The sequence below is a fragment of the Macrosteles quadrilineatus genome, unplaced genomic scaffold (genome assembly GCF_028750875.1).
Source record: "Macrosteles quadrilineatus isolate MER2022 unplaced genomic scaffold, UCM_ALF_1.0 Scaffold_9__3_contigs__length_116548681, whole genome shotgun sequence".
NCBI classification, from domain to species: Eukaryota; Metazoa; Arthropoda; class Insecta; order Hemiptera; family Cicadellidae; genus Macrosteles; species Macrosteles quadrilineatus.
The window spans coordinates 53902094-53919550 of NW_026542602.1; the positions used below are offsets into that span (position 1 = coordinate 53902094).

General features: G+C 34.6%; 1 protein-coding gene across 2 annotated transcripts in view; it reads left to right on the top strand.

The window, feature by feature from the left end:
• The window catches only part of LOC129002551 (SNF-related serine/threonine-protein kinase-like), a 47698-nt gene that overhangs the window by 23297 nt on the left and 6944 nt on the right, over positions 1 to 17457 (top strand). For both annotated transcript variants that reach the window (XR_008491587.1, XM_054430433.1), the window contains exons 2-10: positions 7253 to 7451; positions 9930 to 10219; positions 12121 to 12230; positions 13066 to 13207; positions 13795 to 14001; positions 14884 to 14985; positions 15536 to 15803; positions 16066 to 16447; positions 16637 to 16810. Coding sequence is in view for 1 of the 2 variants with exons in the window: in XM_054430433.1 (XP_054286408.1) it covers positions 7260 to 7451; positions 9930 to 10219; positions 12121 to 12230; positions 13066 to 13207; positions 13795 to 14001; positions 14884 to 14985; positions 15536 to 15803; positions 16066 to 16447; positions 16637 to 16810 (1867 nt within the window). In the remaining variant the exon portion in view is untranslated. The remainder of the gene's footprint in view (positions 1 to 7252; positions 7452 to 9929; positions 10220 to 12120; positions 12231 to 13065; positions 13208 to 13794; positions 14002 to 14883; positions 14986 to 15535; positions 15804 to 16065; positions 16448 to 16636; positions 16811 to 17457) is intronic.

A 17457-nucleotide genomic window follows, 5' to 3' on the forward strand; every position in this document is an offset into this window, starting at 1 on the left:
ATTTATAAGTTTGTTTATGTTTATTGGCAACTGAATCCAGTGTATACTTGGATTTATTAGTATTATAATCACAGATACTAGCTTTGCCCAATATGTTTTTTTCATTCGTGATATGAGCATGATGTAGTATATGAGATGAGCATGATATACTCGTTCTGTGAGAGCCTTAGTGCTTGAAGCAGATGTCTTCATGAGTGGATTAGAATATAAAACGAGTCAATTTCAATATAACATACAGAGCAGTTGAGCCTATGTCTAAATATATTTGTTCTAGTAAAATGAATGTATTTTAAATATAATAGTAATAATTTAAAAAATCAACATTGTTTCAATAATCTCAGTTGAACATAGATGATAATTATAAATTCCTTAACAATCACAACCATGTTCCATGAAAGTACCTAGGCCTACTTCAATTCTTTAAAAAACTTGCAAATATATATTTTTTTCATTTTGTTACTAGATCTGTTTTTTTTTATAATCAATACCTATACATAAACTGGCATTTTAATACACTAAGTAACACCCTACTTTATTTTGTAACGGAAATATTCAACTGATTTAAAATACTTTAATATCAAACTATGGTGTTCACTATAAGCTGTTTTAAGCAACAAGGTTTCATTTACAATATTTACATTTTTACAAGTTAGCAACACATTTGTATATTGATTGATTTAAATTTTCATTAAAAAAAAACAACAAAATAGCTAGCCTATATGTAACAATGAGGGAGCAATTTAATTAATTGTTATACAAATGATGAAATGATGAAAACTAAAGTATACTGTGCTGCGATGTTATTATATTTCATTATTATGTCATTCAAATCTAGGGAATAAACCTGACAATTTATGGAAATATTTTAGTGAAAATTTGCTTTGGGGTGTAATAATCTCTAAAAGAACCTTTTTGGCGAAGAACTGCCTAATTTGGTTGGCCTAGTTTATATTTGCAGGCTTTATGCATTTTAGCACTGAATGTAACGTTGAGTGTGGATACAAATGGCTGGTAGACTCACAGACTCACTAATTAGCCGAGCTCATTACCAGATGTGATTATTAAGGTTCGTCTCTTACATAACTGGATTGTTCATCCCAAGCTCTACTGCCCACTTGTGACTGATGCTGTTTCTTCTCTTTTGTAACTCAGTTTTGCATAAATACTTGTTGGGTTCGTTAAACGGTAAACACAATAAATACTTCTTTTGGATTGATTTTGTTAAGTTATTTAATATTTAAAATACAATGGGAGAGTATTATAAGAATATCTTTAAAGAATTCAATTCAACTTTTTAATTTGGCTTTTTAGCGAATTTCCTCATAGTAGCTTCTTCCGTAGGTGGCACAGTAAGACCGAGGTCCAGGACCGATTTACTTTTTAATTTTTAGTCTCCAGAGGCCAAAACACTATTTGTTCAATTTTTTATATATGTATTTGTATGTCCATGAACACGATAACTTCAACTACGATGGGAATGGGGTCTTTTGGGGGTTTATGGGGTAAAAATTGGGGTTTCTCATTTTTGACCCTCAAAGCAAAAAGTTTTCTAGTTTATCTCTTATCTATTTTGAAGAGCTTTAAATAATTTAGCGTATTGAAGTGTTTTTGTACGGTTATTGGTTACGGTGAAATTAAAAAAAATGTTTAACCTAAAATTCCCATGCTATTCTTATGGAGAATAAGTAAACTGTCGTAGTTTGCTTGTTTATGGATATATTTGGATCGAACTTGGCAAATTTATTTATGTAATACTAAGATATTAATATTTTACTAAAATGAAATGAAATGTGTTTATTGTCTTTTTAATTTCGACAAATCATTGACAATGTCATATTACAGCTATAGTTTATAGCATTGTCAGTTAATAAATACAATGTAGCTAACTAGACAGAATGATACATATTTTAAATACAACAATTGAATAATCTTATTCTTAAGAAAATTTGATGGAATTTAGAATAATGGATGTGATTAAATCCCATAAACAACAAAATCCAACAGTACTTTGGTCAACTCTACTTAAAAATTAATACCAGGCATTAAAAATTGTTTTTTTAAAGAATAGAAGGGGTTTTTGAAAAGACATCTGTAGAAATTAGTTTTTTTTTTTTAGTATGTTCAGGATATTTTTGTATTATATGTATTAGCTTGTTGTTGTTTGCATTGCTTCCATGAATAGGAAACCAATTTGAATTACTTAGTTTTTCAGGGGGTTGGCACAATGAGGTTAATGGCCATGTCAACAACAGTATAAGGAATAAATTTCCACTCTTTGGCAGTCAATTACAAGGGAGTCTGGTAAATATTGTTTTTACAAGATGTGTATAAATCGTTAAGTAACGCTTGCGGTTGGCTAAGAGACATTTTGCACATCGTTTACTCAACATTACTCAATTCTTGATAAGTAAATATTTTGTAAATTAACTGTGTTTTTGGTAATATTTTTCAACAGAATAAGTTAACTTTTATAAAAATCTTTGCTTAGTAGTTTGTCTTTTTGAGGTTTGAATCTTCTCATTTTCGGTATTTAATGTATACAATGATTTGTGGTGTTACGATTCATTTTATGAATAAATTGTTTTGTTTCTCTTATTTCTGAAATCTTGTATTGAGTTTAACATTCTTTACTTTTGCATGGTTAAAATTGGTATCATTGTACAAATAATGTTCTTTCAAATTAAAAATTTCTTATCTATTTCTTATAAAATGTTATGTTATGAAGTTTTACTATGAAGTTCAACAGCCAAAAGTTACATTCTGTTCTGTCAATTCCAAATTTGTAATCACTGGATAAACAGTGTCAGGTAAAAGTTTTTTATTAAAGAGCATCTTTCATATCACTGCTGAAAACCGGTAATTTCTTGTTAAAACCTTACCTACTTGACAACTGACGTGCTTGCAAAGATGTTATAATATGTTTTCAATGATTTCTTGTTTCCTTTGATTTATAATTTGTTGTTTTTAAGCCTTAATTGAGCCCTAGGCCTAAGCTATTTTTTATCAACTAACTTTTTAAGTTAAGGCAAATTTCGACATGACTCTTTGTTTGAGACGTGTGCCAGAATTTCAAAGAGGAAATAAAAACAGGAAACTGCATGTTTTCCAGTGACAGATTTATTTAGTTGGAACTTTCTACTCACAAATCAAATAAAGTTTGAGTAAAGTTTCTTAAGGAAAAAACAAAAGTTTGTTTTAATCTCTGTGCATGCAACGTGAAACAAATAAGTCCAAACCACTGTTTGTAAAATCATCTTATGCTTTATAAAAGTATGTTTTTGTTTGGCATTTATAAAGAGTTTTTATTTTTCATTTTTACAGTTTATTTCTTATTTTCCAATTTTTTACTTATTTACAACCAAATGATTATACATTTATAGATGTAATTATGTGTAACTACTACATGATTTTGTTATTAAATGCCATATAAATTAATAGTTAATCACTGAACTGACATTTGAAATTGACTTGAAACAGACTTTTGCATTTACTTTATTACTAGAAAATATTTAGTTGACATCAGTACACTAAAATCCACCTCGTAAGACTCCGGGATTTACAATAAGAAGTGAAGTCTGCTTTGCAGTATCTTAAATCAATTTATTAGCCACTACTGAAATATCTGTTGAAAATACAGGCTTTGTTAGAATGTCTTCAAACCATCGTTTTTGAAAATTACTCATGAGAGAGTTGGGGTTTATTAACCAAAGCAGTCTCTATTTTTGCGGTAGCTACAAAAAAATAAAAAAACCTAAATGTTTGGACGCACTGGTAAAAGTTACTTGGATTTAAAAAAGTAATACACCAATACTATTTATCGGTTATCATCGATCATCAACCTTTTTCACTTTTTACCTACCTTGATTACCTCCTCCTTGACCGAGACCAGTAGAGCCGGATAGGTTGCGTCAATTTATAATATTTACAGTATATACACTAAAAACTTCCATAGATTGAAATAATAAGTACTTTCGCCAAAAAAGTAAAATTGCCAAAGTATTTTAAATTAATTATATTTTCCAACTATTAATGCTTTTTTTGAGAGTTTACCATTAATCAATTCTTTTAAAATTATCAATTTTTACCAAATTGTCAATTGGTATTTGCAAATCGTCAATTTTTTAATAATTTACAACTACTCTTGTAAAATTTGTCAATTTTTAAATCATCGACAACTTTCATAAAACGTTTTGATTTTCCCTCAAGGTGCAGATTTTGAAAATCCGTTGAACGTAAAACTTTTCTCGTTACCGTGGCTGAAGCAGACAACCCACTTGTGTGTAAACAGTGGGGAAGAATGGGGTGATTGATTATGAATTGATTGAAGCCCCTCCCCCCCCTGACGCTTACTGCCACTTTGTGCCAATAATTGACTGAGCTACGACACAGTGATTCTTACTGACTGACATTTGTGTTATTGAATGGGAGCAAGGTTTTAGGGTTTTGATAGTGTATTTGGTTTTCATTGCAACTTTGTAGATTTATTATTTGCCTCAAAATTTCAACTTGAAGGATAGAGAAGTATTGTGCAAGAGATAAAATTGCAAGATATAATGGACTTGATATAATCAATTGTTTTAGAAAACCATTCAGACTTTTAAGATTAGTTGTTTATGGAAAGTTCAGTTGTACAAAAAATAGAAATTACATTTGTTTTTAACCCAAGTTAAACTATGATTTTTACATTGTAGTTATGCATTTAATGAGTTTTCATTAAAATGGTCATATTTAAAGAACTTAAGAGCTATTTAATCGCCTCAATATAACATACAAGGCAGTTATTTTAATATTTTTCCTCAATTTATTTTCATAAGTCAGGACTTCTTTCAAATTTAGGAATAGGATACAAATGGAATTAAAAAGTATATTGAACACATTTCTAAGTTTTCCTTTTAACTAAAACCATTATGTGAGATTTTTTAATTGTTTATCAAAAGTGCAACTACTAAAATTTTAAAAACCATTACAATTTAAATTTGATAAACGTTTAGTTTATCATCTATACTTATTTAATACGCAAGCAGGATTTTTGTGACAATTACTCCTCCGAAACTACTGAACCGATTGTCATGTTTTTGGTGTCATTGAAAAGAGCGTAGCGTGAAGTTGTGCAGGAAACTTTCTTTTTAGGGAAATAATGAGAGAGTGAGGCCCTGGAGCCCTTTAAAGTTTCGTATTTCTCCATAAGATTAACATTGGAAACAAAAATTGTTATGAAACTCCAGCTGTTGTCAGAAATCAAAAGTGAGAAGAAGAGCATAGGTTAATCCTAAACAGTCAATAAGTTTGCTAATATAGTATTATAACAGTTTGCTACAAATATTTACTTAGCAATTGCTCGAATTCGAGCAACAGGGACACTAGTCAATAATAGTTTTCTTATGGAAATTTGTATTTGCAATGCAATGCAATGGAAAAGTGGTTGTATACTTCCGCTTACTTTCTCCATGTCTGATAGTAATTAACGACTGCAAGGCTCGGTTGCTAATTTCGCCAATGGAAGGTTATTGCCTATTATGCTGCTGGTTGCAATTCTCACCAATCACTGGAATACTACTTCCAGTTTTAAAACTTTACTGTCTTTCACTATCGATTGGCTTTAATTATTGCTGTTTAATGAAGTTAATGTGCTGCTAAGAAATAACTTAAAATCCATTAGGTAAATTTGTTAGGTATACTTAGGCTATTATTAAGTAAAATGTATTTCTACTTTGGTTAATTTGCTGAATTTTCAAAGCAAAATCATAATTGTTAACTTCTCAGGTTGTACTTGTAAATTAACTATAGATCTGTAGAATTGTCAGAAATTCTTGAGCTATTTAAGTTATGTTTTCTTATAACCAAAATGAAAGTCGATTATAATTGGAGTTCTTCAAAAAAACAATTGTTTGAATCCTTCTTCATTTTATTTTTAGTCAGATTGGCTGTGATTAATTATCAAGGCCTTACTAAACTTTTGTTTTAATACCCACTCTTTTTTTTTTATATTCACATTAAAACACAATGTCTGTTAACTTCTTATGAAGATATATCAGTACTGAAATGCAGATCATTGTAGAGGCTACTAAATATTTAGATTTTGCTCATTTAATGTTACTAGCTAGTATAAAATTTTCTCAATATATAGCATTCCAATTCATTGTTTAAAATTATAAAAATAATGTTGGAATTGTTACATCTAGCTTATAATATAACTGTTTATGTATATAATTTATATTTTATTAGTTTGGCAATTAATCATAAACTTTTTATACTTGTCAAAATTGAGTAAAATACATTGTAATTGATTTTATTTCTTTTAAGGTTCAAATTATTTTTAATAGAAAAACTGGGTAAATTGAAACTTGAACTAATTTTCTTATGATACTCGTCAAGGAAGTCGGAATAAAGTGAGTGGGCTAATCAGTCTAAAAGCTCGAGCTATAAAAGAAAATTGCAATGCGCTGAGGCCATTGAAACAAACCAAACACTTGTTTTTTATTGTTTGTAAGCTTGTGAGATTAAACAATCATACTAGACGAAAACTCAAGACGTTGCTGTCTCGGATTTTAGTTATTCTCTATCACGCACAGGTCACTGTGCCCCTTGTGATATTTTTATATTTATTTCTGCAAAAAATGTTTTGTTATCAATAAAGAATTTCTCTCTCTCTAGTCTGCTGCACTTCTGACTATGACAACAACTCTGCAATTTTTTTACATTTCATTACAGTAGACTCCCTCTTATCCAGACACCTTTTAACCGGACTACACTCAGCGGAAATAACATCTCTTAAACATGACAATTTTTATCAGCACTTTGGTTTAACCGGACTAAATTGGCAGGATACTGAAACAACTGTTCTCGTGGGAAAGATTTGAGACCAGTGATCCAGTGTCTAAATACAATGCTCTCCTAAATTTAAGTCAAATATGTATACATTATGCATTAAAACGGTCCGTTTTAACAAATTGTTGGGGAATTTTTGGCCTCAGTCCCGAAGAGTCCCAGATAAGAGGGGGTCTACTGTATAATGATTTCCAATGAAGGTGGACGATGTTCACCTGTGGCCTACTCAAATCAAGCCTTTACTTCATTTGCACTACACTATTTTAAAAGTTCAATACTAAATAAAACACTCTCACATATTTATATTTACTATAAACTTTTCTTTCATAAAATTTGTTTATATCTATCTAATTGTAAAAGATATATTTTAACATTTTCTTGACATGTTTGAGAACAAGTTGGTGACCAACAAATGGTGTTTCAGTGTCGAGATGCACAAGAGTCGCGCGGCGTCGTACGATGGCAAGATCGCAGGACTGTACGACCTGGAGGCGACGCTGGGCAGTGGACACTTTGCTGTGGTCAAGCTGGCGCGCCATGTCTTCACAGGCGAGAAGGTTGCGGTCAAGGTCATCGATAAGACGAAGTTGGACGACGTCTCCAGAGATCATCTGTTCCAAGAGGTGACAACTAGTTTATTTTCATAAAATCAATCTTATTTTTACAAAATCAATCTTTAAATTGTACAGTCAATATATTTTTGTAAAAGATTATGTACACTGTTGTAGAATCAAAAATTAATTTGTGTCGAATTGATGATTTCATTGGTGTAGATACAAAAATTATGTTCTGAATAAGTTTTTCGCCACACTACAACACAAGCACAGCTTCTTTCTTTTTAGACTAGAAAGTCGTTTACAGAAAGTGACCTGTAAAGTCAGCTGGAGTACAGTTAACTTAATAGTCTTTGCAATAAGCTTAAACAAAGGCTATGCTACACCCCCCTTTGCAGTGATAAAATAACCCTAATGGTTTTAAATACTGTAATAACAGGCCTACTATATTAAGTTTACAGTAGAGTTGAATTGGATAACAAATAGTTTGCAACAACATTTTTAGGGTGTGGTTTGCAGGAATACATTTAAACACAAGACAAGAGGCGCTTAATGATGATTCAAAGCTACTAATTTAGTCGACATTTTGACACTTGAATTCATGGAATAGTTTTTGGGTGACTAATCAATTTAATTTCTTCAATGCAAATACTTTTATAACATTGTAGACAAAGTTATATGTATCATTCACCATACTTTTTGAACTTAATTGTACAGTGACAGTTTTTCAACATAAAAATATCAATGAATGCATACTCTGTAATGAAATTAGAATGCCCCACTTTGATGTAGAAACCCAATAAAATGACCAGGCTTGTTTAGAGAAACTCTTTGCTTTTCAACCCAACACATATTGTTTGAAAAATTTGTGTATACATTTTAATAACAAATAAGTCTTAACAATAAAAAATCATTATTCTAAAATACATTTTAAAACTAAAAGGTTATTTTTAGTAATGTTTTTATTAATGTGTATTAAGATTTTTTTTCATTATAGGCAATGTATTCTATATCTAATCTGCAAAAAACAAATACAAAAGTAAAGTAAGGTAGTCTCTTTTATATCTGATTAAATGGAGACAGTTCCCGAGTCTTAAGTTGTACCATATAAAACTAGAGCTAACCCAGCAGCAAGGTCTAATTTATAACTCCAAAGCCAAGAAGAAAAGCTATAGAACAGTGTAAAGTGATTGAATACAAACATAACAAATATGCACACATTTCTTATTTCAATGACTGGAACCACATGTTTAGACAGCTGGTGTATATTTCAACGATGCAGTGCAGATGTTTAACTGTGCTTAATCTCATACGATATTTCGCCACTGTCACATTGATTTCTCCAATGAATTTTTATAGTATGGATGGCTTCACTTATTTGTTAACAAAACTATTGAACTACCCACCATTTTAACTCTTTCCGAAGCAAATTTTGACTCCAATGGGGTCTTTAAGCGAATTTCCTATAAAGGAAATGAGCTGTATTTGCAAGTCTTATGGTAAGACTTGCATCCAGGTCCAATTTACTTTTTTTGTTTTGATATCCCCAGAGGCCAAAACCACCCTCTGTTCAATATGAATATATATTTATGATTACAGCGACTACTTAAAGCCACAGCCTTCTGTAGGTCAACAAAACGAGTTATTATACTGTTAATACTGTTCGATGAAATGGCGACCATACATAGTAGGTATTTTAAGCCAAGTATGAATGGAGATGAGTGTAGGATGAGTGGCGTGATCTTGTAGTGACATAGACATAGACATATAGACATTGACATAGACTTTATTTGCACAAAACATTCCATACATGTCATAACATTTAGAATAGGTGCATTGTCAAAATTAAATCCATACATAAAATATTTAACATTAAAACTTTTAACTTAAAACTAAACACTTAAAAAAAAAATTCTAAATTTTAGTTCTGTAAAAATCTTCAATTAAGTAAAAAGCCTTGTCAATAAGAAAATTATCTATTGTATCTTTAAATTTGGTTTTGCTTAGTGACTTATAGCATGGCGGAAGCACATTGTACAATCTCAGCCCAGCGTACAATGGAGATTTTTCATATAGGGCCAAACGGTGTCTGGGGAGTCTAAATATATTTTAATTTCGGGTTTCATACCTGTGATTAAAATGTATTGTTTCTGGTAGCTAATTTTTAACTGAATGTATGTAATTTAATAATTCTAGACTATACAACCCCGTTAATGTATGAATTCTTAAATTTTGAAAATGTTTCTTACAAGAACTGCGTGGATGAGAGGTGGTAATAATACGAATAATACGTTTTTGTAACCTGAATAAAGTTTTAATACCAGTAGCTTGACCCATAAAATTATGCCATATCTTAACACTGACTCCACATAAGCATGATAAACTACTTTAAGTGTCTCAATAGAAACACAGTCCCTTGAAACAGTGTTTAACAACACTTTCAACCAACGCACACAACATTGCCAACACTTCCTCTCCACAATATTTGCCCCCTACTATTACAGGAGTTCGTTTAGTCTTACTTTACTCATCATCAACTATCTACAGGTGCGATGTATGAAGCTGGTGCAACACCCGAACGTTGTGCGGCTTTACGAGGTGATAGACACACAGACCAAGCTCTACCTCATACTGGAACTGGGCGACGGAGGCGACTTGTACGACTACATCATGCGACACGAGGCAGGACTGAGTGAGGGAGTGGCGCGTGAGTACTTCCGTCAGATAGTGCGTGCCATCTCTTACTGCCACAAGCTGCACGTCGTACATCGGGACTTGAAACCGGAGAATGTGGTGTTCTTCGAGAGGGTCGGGGTGGTTAAACTGACAGACTTTGGGTGAGTTTGAAGATAATTATTGTCTTTATGTTTGTTATAAGTAGTAGGGGAAGTGTGGGAATGGTGTTCCAACTCTGCATTTGCAACAAATCCTATCGGTGACCCTTGGTTTTCAAGAAATAAGAGATGTGTGTAAATGTTCCCTCACTGAAAAATTTATGATTACAAATTTACTATTTACGGCTGTAGTGTCTATAATACAGGTTAAGCACCATATGTTATTGTCAATCCACTATTATTACTTGATACTGAAATCTCCTACTGGAAGAACTGATGTGCCGTGGTTGTCAATTTGTTGTTGGCCTTGTTAGTTATAGCTTCACTTTAAAATCTCAGAAGATAATCAAATTGTCACAAACTCGTATGGCCAAGGGAATGATTGAAGCACGTTAAAAAACTCATTAAAACAGTAAAACGAATTGGTAACCTGATTGCATACCTGACCAAAACGATTAAGGAAAGACACCAAAATGAGTTCTCAAGAGTTGAGGACGGAGCTATATCGCTCTGAAACTAGTAGTATAATAAAAGGTGGGTGATTGACCATGACCTGAGGTGCGTAACTTATATTATTGACGTTGGTTTAAAAAACCTATCTGTATATATGAACATGGTCATAAGTTGCATAGAAAATTATCATTTCTTTATCATGTTTTCATAACAAAAATACCGTACCTACATTTTCAAATCTGGGGTTTGCAAAGTGCTACTATAGTTTTGCAATAGTTTTACTATGGGGTAATAGTTTTTCATTGGTGAGTAGCTGCCTTTGTTGGCATTTTTTATACAGGGTGGTAAAAAAGTCCCTGGACAGTTCAATATTTTAAAAAATAATGTAGATAGAGCTACAATACTTAGTACAAAGTTACAGGGCATAAAACTCTATTTTAACACATATTCAGTGATCCAATAACTCTTCAGGGGGACGGCCCTCAAGGAGTCGGAAGAAAATCTTAAATAGAAGCATAGGTCAATATGCACATCAAATTAAAGGTCTTTTTTAGTAGAATACAATGCCGCAAACCGCACTTCAAAAGGTTGATCCTGCGCAAAATGGCAGATGTTCAAAGATTTCTTAAATCCGCCATTTTGAATCTTTGAACGACTGCCATTTTTTACTCAGGCATTCTTTTGAGCTTGAATTTACGGCATCGTAATCTACAAGTGAAGACCTTTAATTTTATGTGCATATCGACCTATTCTTACGTTAACAATTTTCTTCCGATTCCTAGGGTTGTGCCCTGAGGAGAAAGCGTATAATAGCAATGTTAATTAAATGAATCTTTGAACAACTGTCATTTTGCGCAGGATCAACCTTATGAAGTGCGGTTTGCGGCATTGTATTCTACTAAAAAAGACCTTTAATTTGATGTGCATATTGACCTATGCTTCTATTTAAGATTTTCTTCCGACTCCTTGAGGGCCGTCCCCCTGAAGAGTTATTGGATCACTGAATATGTGTTAAAATAGAGTTTTATGCCCTGTAACTTTGTACTAAGTATTGTAGCTCTATCTACATTATTTTTTAAAATATTGAACTGTCCAGGGACTTTTTTACCACCCTGTATAGGCACTGTATGATTTAGTATGAATTCCTTTACCACGGAAGATTCCACAGTTTATAAACATCTTTTAAAAAGGAAACAGAATATCTAAAATAGTCTGGCACCTCTAAATAAAATACAGAGAGTCGGTGTTGTCATTAAGGTCCCAAACAAAAAATTAATTTGTTTGGATAAATTCGAACAATTCCCAATAACTAGAATAATTAACCATCCACATTAAAATAATATTGCAACTCTATACCCAATCTAAATAACAAAAAAATAAGGTCCATTTTACCTATTATTGCTAGTGTAACTGGAGGTTGAATTATTTTCCTAAATCCTCGTGTTGTCCAGTTTCAGCAATAGATTCTGTCCTGGCCAGAAGCTGGAGACTTCTTGTGGATCTCTTGCTTATTCAGCGCCGGAGATTCTCCTCGGAGATTCTTACGACGCTCCCGCAGTCGGTTAGTTGTAACTCATTTAAATTGAATACCATGTCTTGTACTTAGTTGTGGCATTTTGATAATGCCTAAGTACGCATGTGTAATATGTTTTGGAATGTTTGTGCATCTAATACTTTAGTACAGTCATGCTTCATGTAAAATTTCCGTCTTCAAGATTTGTTTGGTTTGCTGCAACATTTATACAGTGACGGTGAAATAAAAATCAAATTTATCATTAAAACTAAGTTTTATCGAAACGGGTTAAATATTACCTACTAACTCTATAATTATTCATATTTACTTCTGCTTACCCACTTTGAATGGCATCATTAACATAAAGATTATCAACCTAGTATTAGTAAACAATGTCATAAATTTTTAACAGTCCCGTACATTCTAAAGCAGTGAGTGTTGATTCAAGTGTGATTATCTGTGTATGCTCAGTCAATTCTCATCAGGCACAATTGCAGTAATATTCCTTTTTAAAACTCAGCTTATTTAGTTTATCTAATAGAGCCTTTAAAAGTAATATTTTTTAAACTTGACTGTTGCTTATTTATAAACTTGGGGGAATTTTAGGTAAATGAATAATAGAGTTAAGCTAGTTCCCTAAAAAAGTTAAGGTCACAAAACATACACAAACACAAAACATAACTCTGATATTTTGTCCTGATGTAGGACTTTTTCAAACGTGTAGTTGTACCAAGTAGGCCTACCAACAATACACATGCAATTACTTCTGATGTTTCTGCAAGTCATAAAAGGATTTTTTAAATCAAGGACTCTCAATACATCAACTTGGCCATGGATTGTATTTACACATGGTTGGTAACAGGTACCATATGATTTGTTTCAGACGTCTGGTCGTTGGGAGTCATACTGTACATGTTGGTGTGTGGCCAGGCTCCCTTCCAAGAGGCTAATGACAGCGAGACGCTCACTATGATCATGGACTGCAAGTACACTGTGCCAAGTCACGTCTCTGATGGCTGCCGCAGGTAAACCTCACCTCACGCTCATGTGGGTTATGTCTTCATATAACTTAAGTCGAAACTTTTCACCCACCTGTTTATTTTGGCAGATAAGATTTTAGTCCGAGAAATGGTCTTTCTACTTTAAAATAGGCCCTACATTGGCCAAATGTATTGTAATCTTTGTTTAGCCATTTCCCGACAGTTGTCAGAAAAGATACCAATGCTTACTAACATTTGTCTATAAACCTGGATTGCAGGGTTTTTGAATTGGAATTGACTGATACAAAGTGTTATCGAAAAACAAACTCAGCAGGACCAGTGTGAACAAGTCTCTTGTTGTTAAACGTATCCTTGATATTGCCTCTTTAAACAAAGGATATGATCTTAAAAACTCTGATATTAAGATTGCACTAGGCCTACTTAATTTCTTGCACCTTCTGTGAACTCTTTTACTCCTGCAATGAAATACCTGTGACTAGCCCTTTTGCTAGTACTGCAGCTCATTCACATAGCTTTAATTTGATTAGCATTCCTATCGTTCTGCAATTGATCCTCAATCATGATTGAGTGTTCACACCATTGGCATTTTAATGGCACAATTATTCTTGCAGGCTGATAGGCCGGATGTTGGTGAGGCAGCCGGAGAAGAGGGCCACTCTGGAGGAGATAGCCAGTGATTCGTGGCTGGTAGAGGGAGATACGGGTCAAGACCTGTCCATGCCTCTAGTATCCAGACAACAACTGTCAGATGAGGACCATACCCTCATAGTGCAGAAGATGGTCAACGGAAAGATTGCTACCAAAGAGGAAATATTGGAGTGAGTTTATTTTACTAATTATGAACCTGAAATGTTGGGGTCTGCAAGTCCTCAATATTTTCGGGTCGGGCCGGAACAGTAGGTCCAAGGGATCGGTTTAGGCCGGGAATATAATTTTCAGCTGAGCCTCAATTTCTGCGATTGCACCAATTTTGTCTGTGAAGAATCATCAATTAAAGGTGTCAATTTTGTCACAATCCCCTGTTATGTTCTCAGTCTTGATCAATCAACAATGATAGTCTCGCTTTTGTTGTGACTTCTGAAGATATTATAAAATGTAATATGACTGCAGAATACGTTCATGAATTCACTGTGACCACAGAAGATGTTCACAATTTTTCTGTGACCGCGGAAGCAGTCACTATTTTCATTTTGCCATTGCTCGGAAAGATTCTCTTGATTTAGCGGTGACCGTGGAACAGATCAAATCAAATAAAAAAAAATCTTTATTCATTCTTCATCAGTGCATTTATACAGTATGTGTCACAGTTTTCCCCCAGACCACAGACAATGTTCATAATTATGTAAAAATGGGTTGCAGTATTAGGATTACAATTAATAACATTTTCAATACAATACTTCCCAAAGCAAAACTTGTTACCCAAAGTAAAAAAAATTGGCCCTAAATCTCTACTGAAATATTATATTATTGCAAAGGGATGAATAAGTTGTGGGTATTGCTTGTATTTTAACTTATGATAATTAATTCAAACAAATTACTGTCAATACTTTAACTTATAATCCCTTTCCTTTTAAAAAGACCAACTCTCTTTAACAAAAGGGTCCTATCTACACTTACTCTGCATTTTTATTCAGCTCAAGCATTGAGTGTTTTGTTGTAATTCTTAGATAGAAACTCTATTTACTTGTTATTGTTTGCAGTGCGCTGGATAAAAACGAGTACAACCACATAACGGCGACCTACTTCTTGCTGGCCGAGAGGAAACTGAGGTCGCAGGAGCCGAAGCAAGTCAAGAGCCCGGGGTGAGTGGAATGTTGGTCAAATGTATTCTACACTTGATGTGCGCATGAGTCTACAGATTTTGCAATTTTGATTCTTTGCCATACACAAAGAAAGCTTTTGAACATGATGAATTATTTGGCACATTTATTTTTGTTGCTACCAAACCTATCTTGCTCTTTAATAGTGAATATAAGGATGCACTTTCAGCAGTTTTAATTGTCCTGAGAGACTTAGTTATGATAAAGCTCAGATTCAAAGGCAGATATTCTAAATGTCTGCCCAAAAAACCTAACTTGAGGGCAATCTGGTATTTTACTAATTTAGATTTACCACTGTCCTAATCAGGTAGAGTCTACCTGATTTAATTTTATCTCATTTAAATTTGCTTGATTTAAACTTTTTAAATACTGAAATTATTACTAATTTTTGCTTAACCTAAAAATTGGTATAGTTAATAGTACATTTATCTTTGAATAGGTATAGTTAATTGTAAATTTATCTTTAAAGAGCTTATCGCAGACATGGTAATTGGTACATTGTGATGATCTGTATTGGACTGACCTGTTGCAGGGTGTGTGCGCCGAGTGTGCGGGTGGACTCGTGTGAAGGTTCGACGCCGGTCGTTGCACCTGCGCCCACGTCCGTCGGACTGCTGAGGTCGGCCGAGCGAGCGCGCAAGTGCAGCATCGTGGCGGAAGAGGAGGACGACGAAGATGACCGAGGCAGCTGCGGAAGTCACTCCTCTTTGAGCCGTCGTGGCAGTCGCAGTGAGGGTAAACTGCATCTGGCCGTGCAGGAGCTGCGGAGGGAAGCAGTACCAGTCAATATCATCACTGAGGTAGGTACCAACCAGCTGACTCACAGTATGATAACAGTTAACAGAATAGTACCCATAAGTCAATGATTAAACTCATTGGGAGCCTCCTTTATCTCTGTGTTGAAAGTTTTTCTTTACTCCAATTTTTTAAGTTATTCTGCAAAATATCTACCCCACCCCATTTGTCTTTGTACTTGAAACTGAATGGATTTCTCTAAGAGTGTTGTTTGTTAAAACAAAACTCATCATGCATTATTCCCCCTCATGTATTATCTTTGTTTAGGCGTCCACGGCACCCAGTCCTCTCCACACGTCGGGACACGCTCCAGTAAGGTCAGTCAAGACACTTCCTGCTCCTCTCCCCACCGCACTCAGCTCACCTCAGATAGGTCTGGGCGAGATCTCCGAGGAAGGGAAGGAGGGGCAGGCCAAGCCCACAGGCACGCCGCGCTTCACAGCCTACGAACAACGGAGAAACAAGTTCCGCAAGACTCGGACTGCGTCGTGTAGCTCGTCTGACGCCAGCGACGAAGACTCTGAGGGAAGAAAGAAACGTGGGAGTACCAAGTCCCTACACAGAGGGAGAGATCCCCAGGATCCGGGGGGAAGTGGGGGAGGTTCCGGAGGGACAGGTGGAGCTCCACCTCCGGGGGGAAGTGCGTCAGGTGAGAGTTTGGTTTTACATTGACTTTTTTTTACTCTCTTAAAATTTTTAAGTTGATTGATTTTTACAATGTCTTTTTATAGACCTTCTCTCTGGTATACAAAACTTTTAAGATACATAAGCTGCTAACGTTAAATTTCAAGATGTGTTTGAAAATGTTGTTATTGCATGTATGTAACATGTTGTGTAGGGGGAGCAGGTAACTTCCCGCCAGCCAGTAAGGGTCTAGGAGGTGCTGGACCGGGCCAGGGAGGCCCCACTCAAGGTCATCGCCAGTGTCTCAACAGCCGTCACCGTCGCAGGGCCGGGGAAACACGACTAAGGGAGAGTCAGAGTCTCAACAGGATTACTGAGGTTCAGGAAGGTAAGTGCCAACTACCAAGTCAGCATAACATCAGTTCAGCCATAGACTAGCCAACACAAGTAGACTCCTCATCCCATTGTAAATTTTGAAGCTCGTTTTTCGTGTCTAGTTCATATCCGGTGACAATGTTTGCTAGTGTCAACAAAACTTTGTTTCTATTATTTTAGGGTTAATTTAACACTTATACCGAAACCCTACCCAGCCTGACCGAAACCCTCGGTCTGTGAGATCCCATTTGAAAATAATGGACCCCGCTTAGAAACACACAATCCGAAACCCTGGGTCTGTGAGACCCTGCTTTGAAATTCACTAATGCTGGGCTTTTGAGACGGGCATGATATGAACAGACAACCTGTCAAGGTCATGGCACCCACGCAAAATTAATAAACAATATATCAACAGGTAGGGGAGGAAAAGGGGGGAGGTATTGGGGGAATGGAATCCCCCTAGTTAACAGTGTTGCCAACATGCGTTTGTAAAAATTCCCATGGGCCTGTCAGACCGGGGTTTCAGTATAAGTGTTAATGATTTGTGCGTTATTGTTTGGTTATATAACTAGAGGATCAGTTATTATTTATGATTAGATCGTTTTATTCGGTTAAACGAGGTTTTTAATGACTGAAATAACAAGAAAGAAATTGTAAACA